General features: G+C 44.5%; 1 protein-coding gene and 1 long non-coding RNA gene across 2 annotated transcripts in view; one reads left to right on the top strand and one right to left on the bottom strand.

Annotated features, from left to right (window-relative positions):
* The window catches only part of LOC309810079, a 70174-nt gene that overhangs the window by 38862 nt on the left and 9094 nt on the right, over positions 1 to 22218 (bottom strand). The gene's annotated exons all lie outside the window — the stretch shown is intronic.
* On the top strand, positions 18996 to 19817 carry LOC309810340 (opioid growth factor receptor-like protein 1). Its single transcript, XM_082632306.1, has one exon. The coding sequence runs from the start codon at positions 19002 to 19004 to the stop codon at positions 19785 to 19787; it is 786 nt and encodes a 261-aa protein (XP_082488432.1). The 5' UTR covers positions 18996 to 19001; the 3' UTR covers positions 19788 to 19817.

The following is a 22218-nucleotide window of genomic DNA, read 5'->3' on the forward strand; positions in this document are numbered from 1 at the left end:
CATATGAAGCAACTTTTCTGACCACAATGCTGTGAGATTAGAAATCAATTACAGGGAAAAAAAACGTAAAAAACACAAACACATGGAGGCTAAACAATGAGTTACTAAATAACCAAGAGATCACTGAAGAAATCAAAGAGGAAATCAAAAAATACCTAGAGACAAATGACAATGAAAACACAACGATCCAAAACCTATGGGATGCAGCAAAAGCAGTTCTAAGAGGGAAGTTTATAGCAATACAATCCTACCTCAAGAAACAAGAAACATCTCAAATAAACAATCTAACCTTACATCTAAAGGAACTAGAGAGAGAAGAACAAACAAAACCCAAAGTTGGTAGAAGGAAAGAAATCATCAAGATCAGAGCAGAAATAAATGAAACAGAATCAAAGAAAACAATAGCAAAGATCAATAAAACTAAAAGCTGGTTCTTTGAGAAGATAAACAAAATTGATAAACTTTAAGCCAGACTCATTAAGAAAAAGAGGGAGAGGTTGGAAATCAATAAAATTAGAAATGAAAACGGAGAAGTTACAATGGACACCGCAGAAATACAAAGCATCATAAGAGACTACTACAAGCAACTCTATGCCAATAAAATGGACAACCTGGAAGAAATGCACAAATTCTTAGAAAGGTATAACCTTCCAAGAATGAACCAGAAAGAAATAGAAAATATGAACAGACCAATCACAAGTAATGAAATTGAAACTGTGATTAAAAATCTTCCAACAAACAAAAGTCTAGGACCAGATGGCTTCACAGGTGAATTCTATCGAACATTAGGAGAAGAGCTAACACCCATCCTTCTCAAACTCTACCAAAAAATTGCAGAGGAAGAAACACTCCGAAACTCATTCTACAAGGCCACCATCACCCTGATACCAAAACCACACAGAGATACTACAAATAAAGAAAATTACAAACTAATATCACTGATGAATATAGATGCAAAAAATCCTCAACAAAATACTAGCAAACAGAATCCAACAAGACATTGAAAGGATCATACACCATGATCAAATGGGATTTATCCCAGGGATGCAAGGATTCTTCAATATATACAACTCAATCAATGTGATACACCATATTAACAAATTGAAGAATAAAAACCACATGATCATCTCAATAGATGCAGAAAAAGCTTTTGACAAAATTCAACACCCATTTATGATAAAAACCCTCCAGAAAGTGGGCATAGAGGGAACCTAACTCAACATAATAAAGGCCATATATGACAAACCCACAGCAAACATCATTCTCAATGGTGAAAAACTGAAAGGATTTCCTCTCAGATCAGGAACAAGACAAGGATGTCCACTCTCACCACTCTTAGTCAACATAGTTTTGGAAATCATAGCCACGGCAGTCAGAGAAGAAAAAGAAAAAAAAGGAATACAAATTGGAAAAGAAGAAGTAAAACTGTCACTTTGCAGATGACATGATACTATACATAGAAAATCCTAAAGATGCCACCAGAAAACTACTAGAACTAATCAATGAATTTGGTAAGGTTTCAGGATACAAAATTAATGCATGGAAATCTCTTGCATTCCTCTACACTAACAATGAAAATCAGAAAGAGAAATTAAGGAAACAATCCCATTCACCATTGCAACAAAAATAATAAAATACCTAGGAATAAACCTACGTAAGGAGGTAAAAGACCTGTACTCAGAAAACTATAAGACACTGATGAAAGAAATCAAAGATGACACAAACAGATGGAGAGATATACCATGCTCTTGGATTGGAAGAATCAATATTGTGAGAATGACTATACTGCCCAGAGCAATCTACAGATTCAGTGCAACCCCTATCAAATTACCAATGGCATTTTTTACAGAACTAGAATTAAAAATCTTAAAATTTGTATGGAGACACAAAAGAACCCGAATAGCCAAAGCAATCTTGAGGGGAAAAATACGGAGCTGGAGGAATCAGACTTCCTGACTTCAGACTATAGTACAAACCTACAGTAATCAGGACAATATGGTACCAGCACAAAAATAGAAATATAGATCAATGGAACAGGATAGAAAGCCCAGAGATAAACCCACGCACCTATGGTCAACTAATCTATGACAAAGGAGGCAAGGACATACAATGGAGAAAACACAGTATCTTCAATAAGTGGTGCTGGGAAAACTGGACAGCTACTTGTAAAAGAATGAAATTAGAACACTCCCTAACCCTATACACAAAAATAAACTCAAAGTGGATTAGAGACCTAAATGTAAGACCGGACACTATAAAACTCTTAGAGGAAAACATAGGAAGAACACTCTTTGACATAAATCACAGCAAGATCTTTTTTTTTTTTTTTTTTTTTTTTTGCGGTATGCGGGCCTCTCACTGTTGTGGCCTCTCCCGTTGCGGAGCACAGGCTCCGGATGCGCAGGCCCAGCGGCCATGGCTCACGGGCCCAGCCGCTCCGCGGCATATGGGATCCTCCCAGACCGGGGCACGAACCCGTATCCCCTGCATCGGCAGGCGGACTCTCAACCACTGCGCCACCAGGGAGGCCCGCAAGATCTTTTTTGAGCCACCTCCTCGAGTAATGGAAATAAAAACAAAAATAAACAAATGGGACCTAATGAAACTTAAAAGCTTTTGCACAGCAAAGGAAACTACAAACAAGACGAAAAGACAGCCCTCAGAATGGGAGAAAATATTTGCAAACAAATCAACGGACAAAGGATTAATCTCCAAAATATATAAACAGCTCATACAGCTCAATATTTAAAAAAACAAACAATCCAATCAAAAAATGGGCAGAAGACCTAAAGAGACATCTCTCCAAAGAAGACATACAGATGGCCAAGAAGCACATGAAAAGCTGCTCAACATCACTAATTATTAGAGAAATGCAAATCAAAAGTGCAATGAGGTATCACCTCACACCAGTTAGAATGGGCATCATCAGAAAATCTACAAACAACAAATGCTGGAGAGGGTGTGGAGAGAAGGGAACCCTCTTGCACTGTTGGTGGGAATGTAAACTGATACAGCCACTGTGGAGAACAGTATGGAGGTTCCTTAAAAAACTAAAAATAGAATTACCATATGACCCAGTAACCCCACTACTGGGCATATACCCAGAGAAAACCATAATTCGAAAAGACACATGCACCCTAATGTTCATTGCAGCACTATTTACAATAGCCAGGTCATGGAAGCAACCTAAGTGTCCATCGAGAGATGAGTGGATAAAGCAGATGTGGCACAAATATACAATGGACCATTACTCAGCCCTAGAAAGGAATGAAATTGGGTCATTTGTAGAGACGTGGATGGATCTAGAGACTGTCATACAGAGTGAAGTAAGTCAGAAAGAGAAAAACAAATATCGTATATTAATGCATAGATATGGAATCTAGAAAAATGGTACAGATGAACTGGTTTTCAAGGCAGAAATAGAGACGGAGATGTAGAGAACAAACGTATGGACACCAAGGGGGGAAAGAGGCAGGGTGGGTGGTGGTGGTGGGATGAATTGGGAGATTGGGATTGACATGTATACACTAATATGTATAAAATAGTTAACTAATAAGAACCTGCTGTATTAAAAATAAATAAATAAAATGAAATTTTAGAAAAAGACATCAGGGCCAGGGTAACCTAGATCATGCAAAAAGATTTTAAAAGGAAATAGACTTTTTGAGAAACGTATCATATTTTAACTTGAAATCCATGGTGAACAGGGTGGTTGTCTTTTACCTAGGGTAAAGAGTGAAGGGTTATTGATGATAAAGCTTGGCTGTTGCTCTCCTTTGGTTCCTTTGATCTTCACTTTGCATGAGTGGAACTGTCAGGATCTCTCTAGAGAGGACAGGTTCTGGCACAATACTGCACCGGCATTTCTTCTAGTGAAGCAAAAGCCAAATAGATGACATCAGGCTTTGGCAGCTGATTTTAGTTCTTTCCTCACATTGTTGATAAACCTTAGGTTCTCTCTTTCCAGGGAATTTGAATCTGATGGGGAGTCCAAAGATGATTATCACTGAACCACCTGCAGCAGGGCCTCTGAGAGACATGGAAACTCTACAGCAGCCCCATCTCTTCAGAGTCTCGATATTCAATCCCTCTTTTGACCCCTCGATCTACACTAGATTCTTCTTCGATTAAGATGTCCAAACACTTAGACTCCTAACTGGGTCTTAAAATATTCTAAGCCGGGCTTGGGTCCAGGGCCCACGTGGAGGTGGTGAGGGGTGTTGAGATGTGACAGGATGTGGCGATGGTGGCCCTGTCACTGACGGCTGCATCAAGACCATGTGAAAGGTGGAGGGAGAAAGGAAAGTTGGGTGCTTGCACACATTGGTCAGGCTGGCTTCTGTCCCCAGTAACCTAAGATTTCAGTTGACATGATGCCAAAGCAGGGCTGTGTTCCCTTTGGCCCCTGCACCTGAGCCCCCGATCTTGGCAGGAATGTGAAGAAGCTCTTGCCCCCTCTGCCATGCTCTTGCATCTCACCTGGGCATGTGGCCCCCTGACAAAACAGCTGTCTTCTGCTGCCTGGCGGCTCCTCTCTGCAGACGGCTCAAACCTGGTCCTTGTGAGGCTGAAGTGCAGACACTGTCTTTCCACCCTCTGTCTCTGCCCCCAGGCAGTAGGACATAAATGTCCTCTCTCGGCATTTAGTCAACAAAGGAATAAATAAGTGAAAGTCAAATCATGCAAGTTTCCTTGACAGAAGCCAAGTATCTCTGGGTTGCCAAATTTGCCCTGACACGCCTGAGCTGAGAAGCAAAGGCCGATCAAACTCACATCTAAAACCCTGGATCATAAGGAAAATTCCAGCTAACAGGGAACGTTGCCCTGACCCCTCCCCTATGATGCTTCAGCAAAGAGCTGGTCTGGGAAAAACTCTACTCGTTCAAAGATGAGTCAGCAAAAAGGCAGCTGCAAAGGATCTCTCCAAGCAGAGGAAAGGGATAGGAAAAGCAAGTGGCAAATGCAGAATCCTCACCAGAAGCACTGCCTTAGAGCAGACAAGAGCTGTAACCAAACAACTGCCAGGCATTTTAAAAAACTTAATGAAATGGTTGCCTCTAAGAAGACAGAGTACAGGGAAAAGATGGTGAGACATCTGGAGGAGAAAGATGAGCCCAGGAAAAAAAAAAGTGGAAAAAGAAAAGAAAATAGAAATTAGCCCAAGGAAGGAAAAACACTGCAGAAAATGTTGTAAGGACATAGAGGGCAGGAATAACAAAAAGTCAGCAAAACGAAATGGAAATAAAGGAGTTTAAAAGAATCAGATAGGCAAAGACACCTGATGTTTATTAACTGATTAAGCACCTATGATGTACCAGGCATTATTCTAGTCACTAGTGTAGCGGAGCAAAACTTGCCCCCCGCCCAAAATATCTCTTTGCCATGCATATTATTTTGAGCTGAAAACAATCAAGGCCCAAAAGACTCAGGAAGAGACTTTGATCTTCTCCTTAACTGTCTGAAAGAATTTAGATAGAGGCCCTGTTCCTGGAATAGAGCTATCACCAGGGATATCTGCAAAGAATATGGGCCAGGTATGGTGCGGGGAACTCAGCAGGGCCTAGAGATCAGAGTCCTCTCTGTGTCCCATGGTGTCTGTGGCTCAGCAAACATCTGGTTACCAAACAGTTGCTTTTCCATCTCCATATGAATTGCCTTCCTCCCCTCTGTAGTCCCAAACCACTTCCCCCAACATCATCTTTTGTCTTTAGCTGAAGATAGTACTTAAGGTGAGGGTTTCACTCATTTTGGAGAGCTACTCAGTTTTCCTGGGGCTCACCCATGTATACATGTTATTAAACTTTTGTTTGATTTTCTCCTGTTAATCAGTCTCATGTCAATTTAACTCCTACACCAGCCAGAAGAACCTAAAAGGGTAGAGGAACATTTCTCCCTCCCCAACTCTGGGAATACAGCAGCTCCATAACTGACACTGGCCAGGCCCTTACGGCCCTTGGAACAAAATTAGGTCTTGTCTTCAGCTTTCTACACCATCTACAGTCGGAAATGCAAAGACCACTGTCGAAGGATCAAGGGAATGGAAAGTGCCCACTGAACTGAGAAGGTATCTTGAGACAAAAAAATAAGGCAGGCAGCTCCATATAATCAATGGATCAGTTGATTATAGGGTAACTTACTCACAGGGTTGGATCTGGATCAGGTGGACAACAATCCAGAGCATTTACAGCTGCGCTCCACACCACCAAGGGGCCATGGGGACAATTTTGTAGTTAACCTAAGTTATGGGGATAGGTGCTTGGAAACAGGACATGCATTCCTAAGGCAAGATTTATGAATGGGTAATTAGTCTCATGGGTGCTGGGAATAGGTCAGCAAAGGTTTTCATCATTGTTTGGGGACAAACTGAGCATAGAGGCCACCTGGTCTTGATGATTATTAAACAGTATCTACTAACTACAAAGCCCTTGATAACACAGAAGTGATTTACTGGACAGTACAGTCCTGGGTAGGGTTGGCAGAAGGAAAGGAAACTGTAAGGTCTCAAGATGGGGTCAGTTATGCTAATAGCCATACAACCACCCAACAGAGAATCCATAGTCAAGGTATTCCATGGGCCTCTCCTGCTCCCTCCCATTGACAGGCATCTGGTATGACCCAGCATTTGAATAGCCTCCTCAAAAATGAACTTTCCCTGGGCTTCCCTGGTGGTGCAGTGGTTGAGAGTCCGCCTGCTAATGCAGGGGACGTGGGTTCTTGCTCTGGTCCAGGAGGATCCCACATGCCACAGAGCGGCTGGGCCTGTGAGCCATGGCGGCTGAGCCTGCGCGTCCGGAGCCTGTGCTCCACAACGGGAGAGGCCACAACAGTGAGCGGCCTGCATACCGCCAAAAAAAAAAGAACTTTCCCAAGATTTCTAACTTTACCTTGTCATCTCCTCCAAACCTTGGTCACTGTTATGGGCTGAATTGTGTCCCCCCTGCCGCAGTTTATAGGATGAAGCTCTAATCTCCCCAATGTAACTGTCTTTGGAGATATGGCCTTTAGGGAGCTAATTAAGGTTAAATGAGGTCATAAGGGTGGGGCCCTGATCCAATACGACTGGTGTCCTCATAAGAAGAGGAAGAGACACAGGAATGGGTGCACACACAGAGAGGCCAGGTGAAGACACATTGAGAAGGAAGCCAGCTACAGGCCGGGAAGAGGCTCCTAGCTGAAACTGAATTTGTGGCACCTTGATCGTGGACCCCTAGCCTGCAGAACTGTGAGAAAGTAAATGTCTGTGGTTTAAGCCACCCAGCCTGTGGTATTTTATTACTACAGCTCAAGCAATCTATGTAATACAGTCACTGAATTAGATAGATTATAATCTATCTAATACAGATGCCCAGAGAGGGACCATCTCCTCTTTTTGCTTCCTGGGTAATGATCAGAACAAAAGTGGTGGTGAGCCATATAAGCTTATTTTAAAATTTTGAGATTCTACCTTGACCATTCCTAGGCATGATGCTTCCTTTTTTGCCCTAGATGCAACACCAGGCCAGGCTGGTGTGTACCCTCCTGGTGGCAGATCAACCAAAAAAGGACTGAGGGGATCCAAACTGAATTCTGGTTCAGCCACGTAGATTCTCTGTTTGGCTTGAGGTGGTCCTAGAGCATAAAGATAATAGCTACTTGGTCTACTTGGTTGAGAGCCCTGCTTGGGGCTCCTCCTGGAGCAGCCCATGTAAGCACTCTTATGGGTCTCTGTGAATTTGGTAGAAATGCCCTTGTCCCTCTCGTATGTGACCCTTCTGGACGGAAGGTCTGGGCAGGTTGTGGGGATGATTGAAGGAAAGATGAAGGTATAGGCACTGGAACAGGGTATGCCAATTTTGCAGTGGTAGAGCAAGAACAATAACCCTGGCATCCATGGAGGGCACGCCTTGGACCCTGGAGCTGTTGAATTGCAGGGTCAGGGGTGCAATTAATGGCTCCTTGTCACAAGACCTGGCACAGTCACACTGTCTGCCTAGAGCAGGCAGCAGCTATTACTACAACCTGCCCTTCTGTGGGGTTTGTCATCCTGGTCTGAATACAATGAAAATAGGAAAATTCATGTGGGCACGGCCGCTTCTGAAGTAGCCTTCTGTCCCTGATGCTGCCAGGCGCAGCCCCAGTCACGCCTCCCAGAGCCCCCTCATACTGCTCAAACACCCGGACTGGTACAACCTTGTCTCTATCTGATGGACACAAAATTCGCAGGCTCCTTCTGATGCCCAACTCGTTATGCCATATGTGGCAATCAAGGCTGCAACAACTTGGTGACCTGTTTATGTTCCTATCCAAACCACCACAGTGGTGACCCAAATCAAACTGAACAACTAATCCCAAACTGGAGTGACCTATGCCCCCTTGGATTGTTTCTTTGTATGTGAGGGAGAATGGGTCACAGAATGTCTCTCCAATGGGGTCTGAGTCTCAGCCCTGGAAAAGGCCTTCTCCAAGGTGCTTTCTTCCTTGGGTACTCTTTCAGTCCTAGACCCACTCTTCCTGTACATTTTTTTTTCTGTTGCGGTAAAATGAACATAAATTGTACACTTAAAATGGTTAAAATGGTAAACTTTGTGTCATTATGATGACATTCATGACATTGGATTAACCATCACCATTACCTATTTCCAGACTTTTCCATCACCCCAAACTGAAACTCTGTACCCATTAAGCAATAACTCCCCATTCCCCCTCCATCAGCCCCTGGTAACCTCTACTCTTCTTTCTGTTTCCATGAATTCACCTCATATAAGTGGAACCATATGATATTTGTCCTTTTGTGCCTGGCTTATTTCACTTAGCAAAACGTTTTCAGGGTTCATCCATGTTGGTGCATGTGTCAGAATTTCCTCCCTTTCTTTGGCAGAATAATATTCTGTTGTATGTATATACCACATTTTGTTTATCCATTTATCTCTTTCTGTGCTCTTCAGAGTTCTTTACCCTTTAGTGGTTAACCCTCTGTTATCAGTTAATAATTATTCATATTAAACTTTCCTTGTTCACATAGTGTAGTTCCTGTCTCCTGACTGGGACCCTGACCGACACACCTGCCTTTGGGAACTGCCTTTCTCTTCTCACTCAGTGTGACTTTGATGGGGCCAACCATGGAACCTTGTTTCCCTCATCGTGAATCATACTGCCCCATCAATCTAGTAATGGTGATGAGTTTCAGGGCAGGAACACGACCCAACCAATGCCAATCAGAATCCTTCCCCAGGATGGATGGGTGAATATGGGAATCCCTATGGGATTGCTTCTCTGGAGTTCTTGCAGCCACATTCCCAGACACGTACAGGAGGCTTATCTTGTGGTAGGATAAACTGAGACCAATATTCAAAGAGAACTAGAAATGGAAATGAGAAATGAAGAGGTTTCTGATATACCTAGAGGCAGTATAGCTGGAGAAGAAGGTCAGAATTTAAGGAAGTGGGGGAGTCAATAAGAATAGTGAGAGAGAACACCTACTGAATGCTGGCAGAAGACCCCAGACCTCCCAAAGGGCAAGAAACTCCCCACATACCTGGGTAGGGCAAAGCGGAGAGATTCCCGCACAGAGGATCGGTGCCAAGCGGCACTCACCAGCCCGAGAGGCTTGTCTGCTCACCCGCCAGGGCGGGCGGCACTGGAAGCTGAGGCTCGGGCTTCGGTCAGAGCGCAGGGAGAGGACTGGGGCTGGCGGCGAGAACTCAGCCTGAAGGGGGCTAATGTGCCACAGCTAGCCGGGAGGGAGTCCGGGAAAACTCTGGAGCTGCCGAAGAGGCAAGAGACTTTTTCTTCCCTCTTGGTTTCCTGGTGCGCGAGGAGAGGGGATTAAGAGCGCTGCTTAAAGGGGCTCCACAGGCGGGCGCGAGTCACGACTGAAAGCGTGGAGCCCAGTGACGGGCGTGGGACGCTGGGGCTGCTGCTGCCGCCGCCAAGAAGCCTGTGTGCGAGCGCAGGTCACTGTCCACACCGCCCTTCCGGGAGCCTGTGCAGCCCGCCACTGCCGGGGTCCCGGGATCCAGGGGCGGCTTCCCTGGGAGAACGCACGGCGCGCCTCGGGCTGGTGCAACGTCACGCCGAACTCTGCCGCTGCAGGCTCGCCCCGCACTCCGTGCCCCTCCCTCCCGCCCGGCCTGAGTGAGCCAGAGTCCCCGAAGAGGCTGCTCCTTTAACCCTGTCCTGTCTGAGCGAAGAACAGACGCCCTCCGGCGACCTACACGCAGAGGCGGGGCCAAATCCAAAGCTGAGACCCAGGAGCTGTGAGAACAAAGAAGAGAAAGGGAAACCTCTCCCAGCAGCCTCAGAAGCAGCGGATTAAAGCTCCACAATCAACTTGATGTACCCTGCATCTGTGGAATACATGAACAGACAACAAATCATCCCAAATTGAGGAGCCAGGAGTCAGTGCTGTGCCTCTGAGGTGGGAGAGCCAACTTCAGGACACTGGTCCACAAGAGACCTCCCAGCTCCACATAATATCAAACGGCGAAAATCTTCCAGAGATCTCCATCTCAACACCAGCACCCAGCTTCACTCAACGACCAGCAAGCTACAGTGCTGGACACCCTATGCCAAACAACTAGCAAGACAGGAACACAACGCCACCCATTAGCAGAGAGGTGGCCTAAAATCATAAAAAGTCTGCAGACACCCCAAAACACACCACCAGACGCGGACCTGCCCACCAGAAAGACAAGATCCAGCCTCATCCACCAGAACACAGGCACTAGTCCCCTCCACCAGGAAGCCTACACAACCCACTAAACCAACCTTAGCCACTGGGGACAGACACCAAAAACAACGGGAACTACGAACCTGCAGCCTGCAAAAAGGAGACCCCAAACACAGTAACATAAGCAAAATGAGAAGACAGAAAAACACACAGCAGGAGAAGGAGCAAGATAAAAACCCACCAGACCTAACAAATGAAGAGGTAATAGGCAGTCTACCTGAAAAAGAATTCAGAATAATGATGGTAAAGATGATCCAAGATTCTATTTCCCAGATCCAAAATCTTGGAAATAGAATAGACAAAATGCAAGAAACAGTTAACAAGGACCTAGAAGAACTAAAGATGAATCAAGCATCGATTAAAAACACAATACATGAAATAAAAAATACTCTAGATGGGATCAATAGCAGAATAACTGAGGCAGAAGAACGGATAAGTGAGGTGGAAGATAAAATAGTGGAAATAACTGCTGCAGAGCAAAATAAAGAAAAAAGAATGAAAAGAACAGAGGACAGTCTCAGAGACCTCTGGGACAACATTAAATGCACCAACATTCGAATTATAGGGGTTCCAGAAGAAGAAGTGAAAAAGAAAGGGACTGAGAAAATATTTGAAGAGATTATAGTTGAAAACTTCCCTAATATGGGAAAGGAAATAGTTAATCAAGTCCAGGAGGCACAGAGAGTCCCATACAGAATAAATCCAAGGAGAAATACGCCAAGACACATATTAATCAAACTGTCAAAAATTAAACACAAAGAAATCATATTAAAAGCAGCAAGGCAAAAACAACAAATAACACACAAGGGAATCCCCATCAGGTTAACAGCTGATCTCTCAGCAGAAACTCTACAAGCCAGAAGGGAGTGGCAGGACATACTTAAAGTGATGAAGGAGAAAAACCTGCAACCAAGATTACTCTACCCAGCAAGGATCTCATTCAGATTTGATGGAGAAATTAAAACGTTTACAGACAAGCAAAAGCTGAGAGAGTTCAGCACCACCAAACCAGCTTTACAACAAACGCTAAAGGAACTTCTCTAGGCAAGAAACACAACAGAAGGAAAAGACCTACAATAACGAACCCAAAACAATTAAGAAAATGGGAATAGGAACATACATATCGATAATTACCTTAAATGTAAATGGACTAAATGCTCCCACCAAAAGACACAGATTGGCTGAATGGATACAAAAACAAGACCCATATATATGCTGTCTACAAGAGACCCACTTCAGACCTAGAGACACATACAGACTGAAAGTAAGGGGATGGAAAAAGATATTCCATGCAAATGGAAACCAAAAGAAAGCTGGAGTAGCAATTCTCATATCAGACAAAATAGACTTTAAAATAAAGAATGCTACAAGAGACAAGAAGGACACTACATAATGATCAAGGGATCAACCCAAGACGAAGATGTAACAATTATAAATATATATGCACCCAACATAGGAGCACCTCAATACATAAGGCAAATGCTAACAGCTACAAAAGAGGAAATGGACAGTAACACAATAATAGCGGGGGACTCTAACAGCTCACTTACACAATGGACAGATCATCCAGACAGAAAATTAATAAGGAAACACAGCTTTAAATGACAAAATAGACCAGATAGATTTCATTGATACTTATAGGACATTCCATCCAAAAACAACAGAATACACATTTTTCTCAAGTGCTCATGGAACATTCTCCAGGATAGATCATATCTTGGGTCACAAATCAAGCCTTGGTAAATTTAAGAAAATTGAAATTGTATCAAGTATCTTTTCTGACCACAATGCTATGAGACTAGATATCAATTACAGGAAAAGAGCTGTAAAAAATACAAACACATGGAGGCTAAACAATACACTACTTAATAACGAAGTGATAACTGAAGAAATCAAAGCGGAAATTAAAAAATACCTAGAAACAAATGACAATGGAGACACGACGACCCAAAACCTATGGGATGCAGCAAAAGCAGTTCTAAGAGGGAAGTTTATAGCAATACAGTCCCACCTTAAGAAACAGGAAACATCTCGAATAAACAACCTAACCTTGCACCTAAAGCAATTAGAGAAAGAAGAACAAAAACATCCCAAAGTTAGCAGAAGGAAAGAAATCATAAAAATCAGATCAGAAATAAATGAACAAGAAATGAAGGAAACGATAGCAAAGATCAAGAAAACTAAAAGCTGGTTCTTTGAGAAGATAAACAAAATTGATAAACCATTAGCCAGACTCATCAAGAAAAAAAGGGAGAAGACTCAAATCAATAGAATTAGAAATGAAAAAGGAGAAGTAACAACTGACACTGCAGAAATACAAAAGATCATGAGAGATTACTACAAGGAACTCTATGCCAATAAAATGGACAACCTGGAAGAAACGGACAAATTCTTAGAAATGCACAACCTGCCAAGACTGAATCAGGAGGAAATAGAAAATAGGAACAGACCAATCACAAGCACTGAAATTGAAACTGTGATAAAAAATCTTCCAACAGGGCCTCCCTGGTGGCGCAGTGGTTGAGAGTCCGCCTGCCGATGCAGGGGATACGGGTTCGTGCCCCGGTCTGGGAGGATCCCATATGCCGCGGAGCGGCTGGGCCCGTGAGCCATGGCCGCTGGGCCTGCGCATCCGGAGCCTGTGCTCCGCAACGGGGGAGGCCACAACAGTGAGAGGCCCGCATACCGAAAAAAAAAAAAAAAAAAAAAAAAATCTTCCAACAAACAAAAGCCCAGGACCAGATGGCTTCACAGGCGAATTCTATCAAGCATTTAGAGAAGAGCTAACACCTATCCTTCTCAAACTCTTCCAAAATATAGCAGAGGGGGGAACACTCCCAAACTCATTCTACGAGACCACCATCACCTTGATACCAAAAGCAGACAAGGATGTCACAAAGAAAGAAAACTACAGGCCAATATCACTGATGAACATAGATGCAAAAATCCTCAACAAAATACTAGCAAACAGAATCCAACAGCACATTAAAAGGATCATACACCATGATCAAGTGGGGTTTATTCCGGGAATGCAAGGATTCTTCAATATACGCAAATCAATCAACGTGATACACCATATTAACAAATTGAAGGAGAAAAACCATATGATCATCTCAATAGATGCAGAGAAAGCTTTCGACAAAATTCAACACCCATTTATGATAAAATCCCTGCAGAAAGTAGGCATAGAGGGAACTTTCCTCAACATAATAAAGGCCATATATGACAAACCCACAGCCACCATCGTCTTCAATGGTGAAAAACTGAAACCATTTCCACTAAGATCAGGAACAAGACAAGGTTGCCCACTCTCACCACTCTTATTCAACATAGTTTTGGAAGTTTTAGCCACAGCAATCAGAGAAGAAAAGTAAATAAAAGGAATCCAAATCGGAAAAGAAGAAGTAAAGCTGTCACTGTTTGCAGATGACATGATACTATACATAGAGGATCCTAAAGATGCTACCAGAAAACAAATAGAGCTAATCAATGAATTTGGTAAAGTTGCAGGATACAAAATTAATGCACAGAAATCTCTGGCATTCCTATATACTAATGATGAAAAATCTGAAAGTGAAATCAAGGAAACACTCCCATTTACCATTGCAACAAAAAGAATAAAATATCTAGGAATAAACCTACCTAAGGAGACAAAAGACCTGTATGCAGAAAATTATAAGACACTGATGAAAGAAATTAAAGATGATACAAATAGATGGAGAGATGTACCATGTTCTTGGATTGGAAGAATCAACATTGTGAAAATGACTCTACTACCCAAAGCAATCTACAGATTCAATGCAATCCCTATCAAACTACCACTGGCATTTTTCACAGAACTAGAGTAAAAAATTTCACAATTTGTATGGAAACACAAAAGACCCCGAATAGCCAAAGCAATCTTGAGAACGAAAAATGGAGCTGGAGGAATCAGGCTCCCTGACTTCAGACTATACTACAAAGCTACAGTAATCAAGACAGTATGGTACTGGCACAAAAACAGAAAGATAGATCAATGGAACAGGATAGAAAGCCCAGAGATACAACCACGGACATATGGTCACCTTATCTTTGATAAAGGAGGCAGGAATGTACAGTGGAGAAAGGACAGTCTCTTCAATAAGTGGTGCTGGGAAAACTGGATAGGGACATGTAAAAGTATGAGATTAGATCACTCCCTAACACCATACACAAAAATAAGCTCAAAATGGATTAAAGACCTAAATGTAAGGCCAGAAACTATCAAACTCTTAGAGGAAAACATAGGCAGAACACTCTATGACATAAATCACAGCAAGATCCTTTTGGACCCACCTCCTAGAGAAATGGAAATAAAGACAAAAATAAACACATGGGACCTAATGAAACTTCAAAGCTTTTGCACAGCAAAGGAAACCATAAACAAGACCAAAAGACAACCCTCAGAATGGGAGAAAATATTTGCAAATGAAGCAACTGACAAAGGATTAATCTCCAAAATTTATAAGCAGCTCAGGCAGCTCAATAACAAAAAAACAAACAACCCAATCCAAAAATGGGCAGAAGACCTAAATAGACATTTCTCCACAGAAGATATACAGATTGCCAACAAACACATGAAAGGATGCTCAACATCTTTACTCATTAGAGAAATGCAAATCAAAACTACAATGAGATATCATCTCACACCAGTCAGAATGGCCATCATCAAAAAATCTAGAAACAATAAATGCTGGAGAGAGTGTGGAAAAAAGGGAACACTCTTGCACTGCTGGTGGGAATGTGAATTGGTACAGCCACTATGGAGAACGGTATGGAGGTTCCTTAAAAAACTACAAATAGAACTACCATATGACCCAGCAATCCCACTACTGGGCATATACCCTGAGAAAACCATAATTCAAAAAGAGACGTGTACCAAAATGTTCATAGCAGCCCTATTTACAATAGCCCGGAGATGGAAACAACCTAAGTGTCCATCATCGGATGAATGGGTAAAGAAGATGTGGCACATATATACAATGGAATATTACTCAGCCATAAAAAGAAATGAAATTGAGCTATCTGTAATGAGGTGGATGGACCTAGAGTCTGTCATACAGAGTGAAGTAAGTCAGAAAGAGAAAGACAAATACTGTATGCTGACACATATATATGGAATTTAAGAAAAAAAAATGTCATGAAGAACATAGGGGTAAGAAAGGAATAAAGACACAGACCTACTAGAGAATGGACTTGAGGATATGGGGAGGGGGAAGGGTAAGCTGTGACAAAGTGAAAGAGCGGCATGGACATATATACACTACCAAACGTAAGGTAGATAGCTAGTGGGAAGCAGCCGCATAGCACAGGGAGATCAGCTCGGTGCTTTGTGACCGCCTGGAGGGGTGGGATAGGGAGGGTGGGAGGGAGACGCAAGAGGGAGGGGATATGGGAACATATGTATATGTATAACTGATTTAATTTGTTATAAAGCAAAAAAATTAAAAAAAAAAAAAAAAGAATAGTGAGAAAGGGCAGCCAGACAGCAGAGGAAACATCAGGAGCTGGTGGTATCCTGCTATTGTGATCAAGACAGGATCTTTCCTTTTTCTTTTTTTTTTAACATCTTTATTGGAGTAGGTGTTGTGTTAGTTTCTGCTTTATAACAAAGTGAATCAGCTATACATATACATATATCCCCATATCTCCTCTCTCTTCTGTCTCCCTCCCACCCTCCCTATCCCACCCCTCTAGGTGGTCACAAAGCACCGAGCTGATCTCCCTGTGCTATGCAGCTGCTTCCCACTAGCTATCTATTTTACATTTGGTAGTGTATATATGTCCATGCCACTCTCTCACTTCGTCCCAGCTTACCCTTCCCCCTCCCCGTGTCCTCAAGTCCATTCTCTACGTCTGTGTCTTTATTCCAAGACAGGATCTTTTAAGAGAAAGGAGGGGGTGGGAGTTCCCTGGTGGTCCAGTGGCTAGGAGTTGGGCTTTCACTGCCATGGGCCTGGGGTTCAATCCCTGGTTGGGGAACTGAAATCCCGCAAACCACGCGGCACAGCCAAAAAAAAAAAAAAGAGAGAAGGAAGGGGGTTAAAAAATGGGCTGGAGAACGGCCCCTGGACTGGGCGCTAGCTGATGGTGGACCCCAGTGAGAGCAGTGTGGGCAGGGCACCCTGGTTTAGCACCGTGGGCCTCTCCCTGTCTGTCTCTGGGACCCTCGAGGGCCCTGGTCTCAGGCCACGCTTGCTGCTCTTTAAAGGTGCTCTGAAGCTTCCCCAGCTCATCCTTTTGACCAAGTCGGACTGATCCTTCCAAACTCAGCTCGAGCTCAGCTCTTCAGAGAGACCCAGCAGGCCAGCTTCTTGATCCCAAAGAGGAGGAGCGATTCCCGCGGCACTCGGTGTGTTCTTTCCTCGGTCAATTACTTATCACGCTGTTGCCTTCGCAGGCTTGTCTCCTGCTCCAGTCTGTGGACTCCTTTAAATCAGGGACTTTGGTTTATACATCTCTGTGTTCCAAGCACTCAGCACAGGGCCTGGCCTTGAAAGGAGCTCAGTGCACACAAATGGATCAATGTCTGCAGGGGCGCACTTGTGATTCTTCTGTGAGAGGAGAATGCGATCTGGTTGCCATGGTGCTGAGAGAGAGATTTCTCCACCTGCTGTTTTCAAAAGGAACAAGTCCCAGTGAGCTGACTGCATTTGGGCATCTGGCCAGCAGGATCTGCAGAATCCAGCAGGATGGATGCCGTGCTAACCCTGAGATGGCTGAGACACTTTTCCAGCTATGCAGACCTTTCTGCCCTTTTCTCCCAGGCAGGTAAGCTGTCAAGTACCAACAAAGAATTGCCTTCTTTCTGTCCTTGGCAGATTTAAAGGGCTCCTCTTTGGCCAATATTCCCTTAGCTCTCATGGCAGTTTTTTCTCTCCCCTTGCACTGTTCTTTCCACCTCCTTGCCCACTGCTACCCTAAGACAGGGGCTTCCAAACTATAGCCTGTGGGCCAAATCCTCAGAGGACCTCAGTCTTTTCCTAAAGGCTGTCTTCACCTGATTGGATGAGGCCCACCCACATGGTGGAGATTTACTTTACTCGAAGTCGACTGATTTAAATGTTAATCTCATCTAAAAAATTCCTTCATAGCCACATCCAGATGTGTCTGACCAAATATCTGGACACTGTGGCCTAGCCAAAGTGACATAAAATTAAACATCACACTGTATGACCCAGTGCTGGTCAACGGGATGTCAGCAGAAGTTGTTGAGCAGGGAGGGCTCCTGAAGAGGGAGGCAGCTATGCTTGCCCACGTCCTGTTATTTCTTCCTCATCCTTCCTGCCCAAGAGGTGAGCCTGGTGATTGGCACTTCACGAGCCATCTTGAACTCGCCCTGGAAAAGTCAAGAGAAGCTCAAAGAACTCAGCCCCAATATCCTCAAGCCTTGCATCTGCCCTGGACTTATCACCTTTGGGCTTCTTCTTAGATGAGAGAAAAATAGAGCACTGTGTTATCATGCCTGTTTTTCATGTCTCTGTTACTTGCGGCCAGAAGCAATTCCTGACTAATACTCTCTGCTTCTTGGCCATTCAGACCTCTCTCAGGTCTGAGCATTCTTGAGCCTGGCCCCCAGGCTCCCACTGAGACTCCCGGATGCCCTTCCAGTAGGTGTCCTGTCATTTGGGCTAGCCTGAATGGGATCTTGTTTGTATCCAAGAACTCTCCCCGGTATAAAGCATAAGCCAGGTGGGAAGGACTAAGGGGATTAGGGGCATGATGGGGGTGAGGGGGCAGTTGAGATGAAAGAAAATGTTCCAGGTAGAGATATGAGTATGTGCAGAGGCCAAAGGTGAAAGACCATGCCTCCTGCAGGATAGTAAGGCTGGATCATAGAGTGCAAGGGAGGACTGGCTAGAGTGAGGCTGAGAGGTAGGCTATGGTGAGAATGGATTTTCACCCCAAGGGTAAGGGGAGTCGTGGGCAGGTTTTATGTGTGTATGTATAGGTCACATAACCATATTTCCAAACTGGGAAGCTCACTGTAATTGTAGCAAGGAGAAAGGATTACAAGGGGCCAGTCTGAAGACAGCAACCTGTTGCAGGGATGCAGGTAGGGAATGATGGAGGCAGTGGGGAAAGAAGAAACAAATTTTAGAGAGGTTTGGAGATAAAAGAGTCAAGAACTATATTTGGAGGGTAATGGAAAAAAAGATGTCAAGTTCAGAATCAAGAATTCTGTCCTGAGCGCCCTGGCCGCGGCCCTGCCCGGGCCCTAGCGCCGCCGCAGCCGGAGCCCGGAGCCCCGCGCCCGCCTGCCCCCGCCTCTCCGATGGGCAACCTGCTCGGCGGGGTCGGCGTGCGCGAGCCCACCACCGTGGAGGACTGCGACTCCACCTGGCAGACGGACTCGGAGCCCGAGCCCGAGGAACCGGGTCCGGGCGGCGGCGAGGGCCCGGGGCGGGAGCCCGCGCAGCCCCCGGAGACCCCGGAGCGAGCCGGCGGCCGGCCCCGCGCCAGCCCCGCGCCCGATCGGGACACCGAGGCGGCGGGCGCCGAGCAGGGGGCTGATTCCACTGAAGTATCTGCCAAACCAAAGAGAAGTTTTTATGCTGCGAGGGATTTGTACAAATACCGACACCAGTACCCACAGAACTTCAAAGATATCCGATATCAAAATGACTTGAGCAATCTTCGTTTTTGTAAGAATAAAATTCCATTTAAGCCTGATGGTGTTTACATTGAAGAAGTTCTCAGTAAGTGGAAAGGAGATTACGAGAAGCTGGAATACAGCCACACCTACATCCAATGGCTTTTCCCCCTGAGAGAACAAGGCTTGAACTTTTATGCTAAAGAACTAACTACGTATGAAATTGAGGAATTCAAGAAAACAAAAGAGGCAATTAGAAGATTCCTCTTGGCTTATAAAATGATGTTGGAATTTTTTGGAATAAAACTGATAGATAAAACTGGAAATGTTGCTCGGGCTGTAAACTGGCAGGAAAGGTTTCAGCACCTGAACGAACTTATGAAGCAGATGTTGGGATTTTACCACCAAGTTTTTAGAGTATGCAACCTCTACATTGGATCAGTCTTGCTGATAAAGACATTGTCTTAACTTCACTCAAATTTGTATTGTCTCAAAAGACTGGTACTTCCTAACTATTAAAAAATACAGATTCATAAAACTGAAAAAAAAAAAAAAAAAAAAAAAAGAATTCTGTCCTGATGAATGGATAAAGAAGATGTGGTATATATACACAATGCAGTATTACTCAGCCATAAAAAAGAATGAAATATTGCCATTTGCAATAACATAAGTGGACTTATAGAATATCATACTAAGTTAAGTAAGACAGAGAAGGACAAGATTATATGATATCACTTACACATGGAATCTAAAAAATAATATGAATGAATTTACTGACAAAACAGACACAGACTCACAGAAAACAAACTTATGGTTACCAAAGGGGAAAGGTGAGGGGAGGGATAAATTAGGAGTCTGGGATTAACATATACACACTACTATATATAAAATAGACAAATAAGGATTTACTGTATAGCACAGGGAACTACACTCAGTATCTTATAAACTTACAATGGAAAAGAATCTGGAAAAATATATATATATATACACAACTGAATCACTTTGCTGTACACCTGAAACTAACATAATACTGTAAATCAACTATACTCCAATAAAAAAAAAGAATTCTGTCTTGAGCACCCAGATGGATACCATTTTTTCCCTCCAGCAGGCAGTTTGTCATCCTCACACCACACCCCTGTACCTGTGGAAGTGTTCTCGGACCAAAGAACACACCATCTCTCATCTCTCCCCTGGAGTCACAATGGTCACAGCCTTTCAGATGGTCTCAGGCTGAATCATCAAAGGTATTGAGTTCAGAACAAGGCAAGTGATGCTCCTGCCCTCTTGACTCTGGTTAGAACATATACCAGGTGTATTGTGTCTAGTCTTGGTCCCTAACCACAAAGAGAAGTTTAACAACTGGAGCTTGTCCAGGTAAGGCGACCATCAGGAAACCACAGCAATGAGCATGCTCTGAGGGACCGGGGACCAGACAACTTTTAAGGGGATGAGCCTCCTGTGCGTAAATGTCTAAAGGCGGAGGGAGCAGAGGGTTCTGGGTGGCCCTAGGACACAGCAAGGACTGCTGGGCCGAAGCTGTAGGGATGCAGATTTTTGCAACGTAAAAACCTTCTCTGGGTCAGAGTTGCCCCGTGTGGACAGGAAGCCTGGGGACGGAATGAACAGCCCATGCTGAGAGGGGTCTGGAGGGCAGCCGAGGGGTTCCCCCTCCCAGATGCCAGGGACATGTGGAACAGGGACCACAGCTCAAATGCCCACAGGTGTCAGGTGAGGCACTCGGTGGAGCGGTCCAGCTAAAGGTACAAAAATTCAAAATGAAAACCAATGGCGGCAACAGCGAACACTGTGCACATGGAACAAAGTCTGCTACAGAGGTGGGACTGAGTGGATGCACAGCCTCTGCCCAGGAATGTGGGGCAGCGTGTATTATTTCCTGGGGCTGCCATAACCAAGTACCCCAAACTGGGTGGCTTCAGAGAAACTTATCATCTCTCAGTTCTGGAGGCTAGAAGTCCAAAATCAAAGTGATGGTGGGGTCGTGCTCCCTCTGAAGCTTCTGGGGAAGGATCCTTCCAGCTTCTAGCAGCCCCAGGTGTTTCTTGGCTTCTGGCAGCATGACTCCAATCTCTGCCTCCGTCTCCACGTGGCCATCTTCCCCCTGTGTTTTCCTCTTCTTACAGACACCAGTCACATTGGAGTAGACGTCCACCCTCCTCCAGTAGGAACGCATCTTAACTTAATGAGTTACACCTGCCCTGATCCTATTTCCAAATGAGGTCATATTCTGAGGTGACCTTGCCTTTTTGAGGGACACAATTCAAACCATAACTGGGAGTCTGAGGTCCCGTCCAGCTGGAGACGTGTCAACCTAGAGGTAGCCGCTAGCTTTGGTGAATGTCTGATTTTGCTGTCTTGTCTTCCCAGCTTGCGTAAGCTTTCTCCTCCCCACCTAACTGGCAAGGCCAGAGCCCCACTGATATTTAGGGACTGACCCACCCTCTCTCTGCCGGACAGGTGTAGAGGGTCGGGATGCCTTAAGGAAGGGCTGAGAAGGGGCTCCAGGGCTTCCCTGCAGTCACTCTCTGGGGCCTGGATCTCTGGTGCTCAGAACTCTGGCTCAGAGGCTACTGCCCGCACGAAGGCCCCAGAAGGCTGGGCCTGCATAGGGCTGTCACAGCGCTCACTCTGCTTAGCTGCTGGTTTGTGGGGAGATGCTCCCCTCTGCTGGGCAGAGGGAAATCTGCTGTCCTTCCATTTCTTAGGGGTTTGTCTCCCTAAGTCACAAGTTCACAAACCCATAGTAAACACAGTCAGGGGCCAGAGGTCAGCAGGGCCAGTTCCCCCATTTTTCAGTGGGGGAGATTGAGGCTGGAGAGGGGAAAGGCCTTGTCTAAGGCCACACAGAGACCAGACATGTGCCGCCTCCCTCCCACAC

Source organism: Mesoplodon mirus (genome assembly GCF_964341445.2).
Source record: "Mesoplodon mirus genome assembly, chromosome: 9".
In the NCBI taxonomy this organism is placed as follows: domain Eukaryota; kingdom Metazoa; phylum Chordata; class Mammalia; order Artiodactyla; family Ziphiidae; genus Mesoplodon; species Mesoplodon mirus.

What these genes read in the sequence shown, in the direction of transcription:
- LOC309810340 (XM_082632306.1), top strand. Translation starts at nt 19,002, where the DNA reads ATGGGCAACCTGCTCGGCGGGGTCGGCGTGCGCGAGCCCACCACCGTG.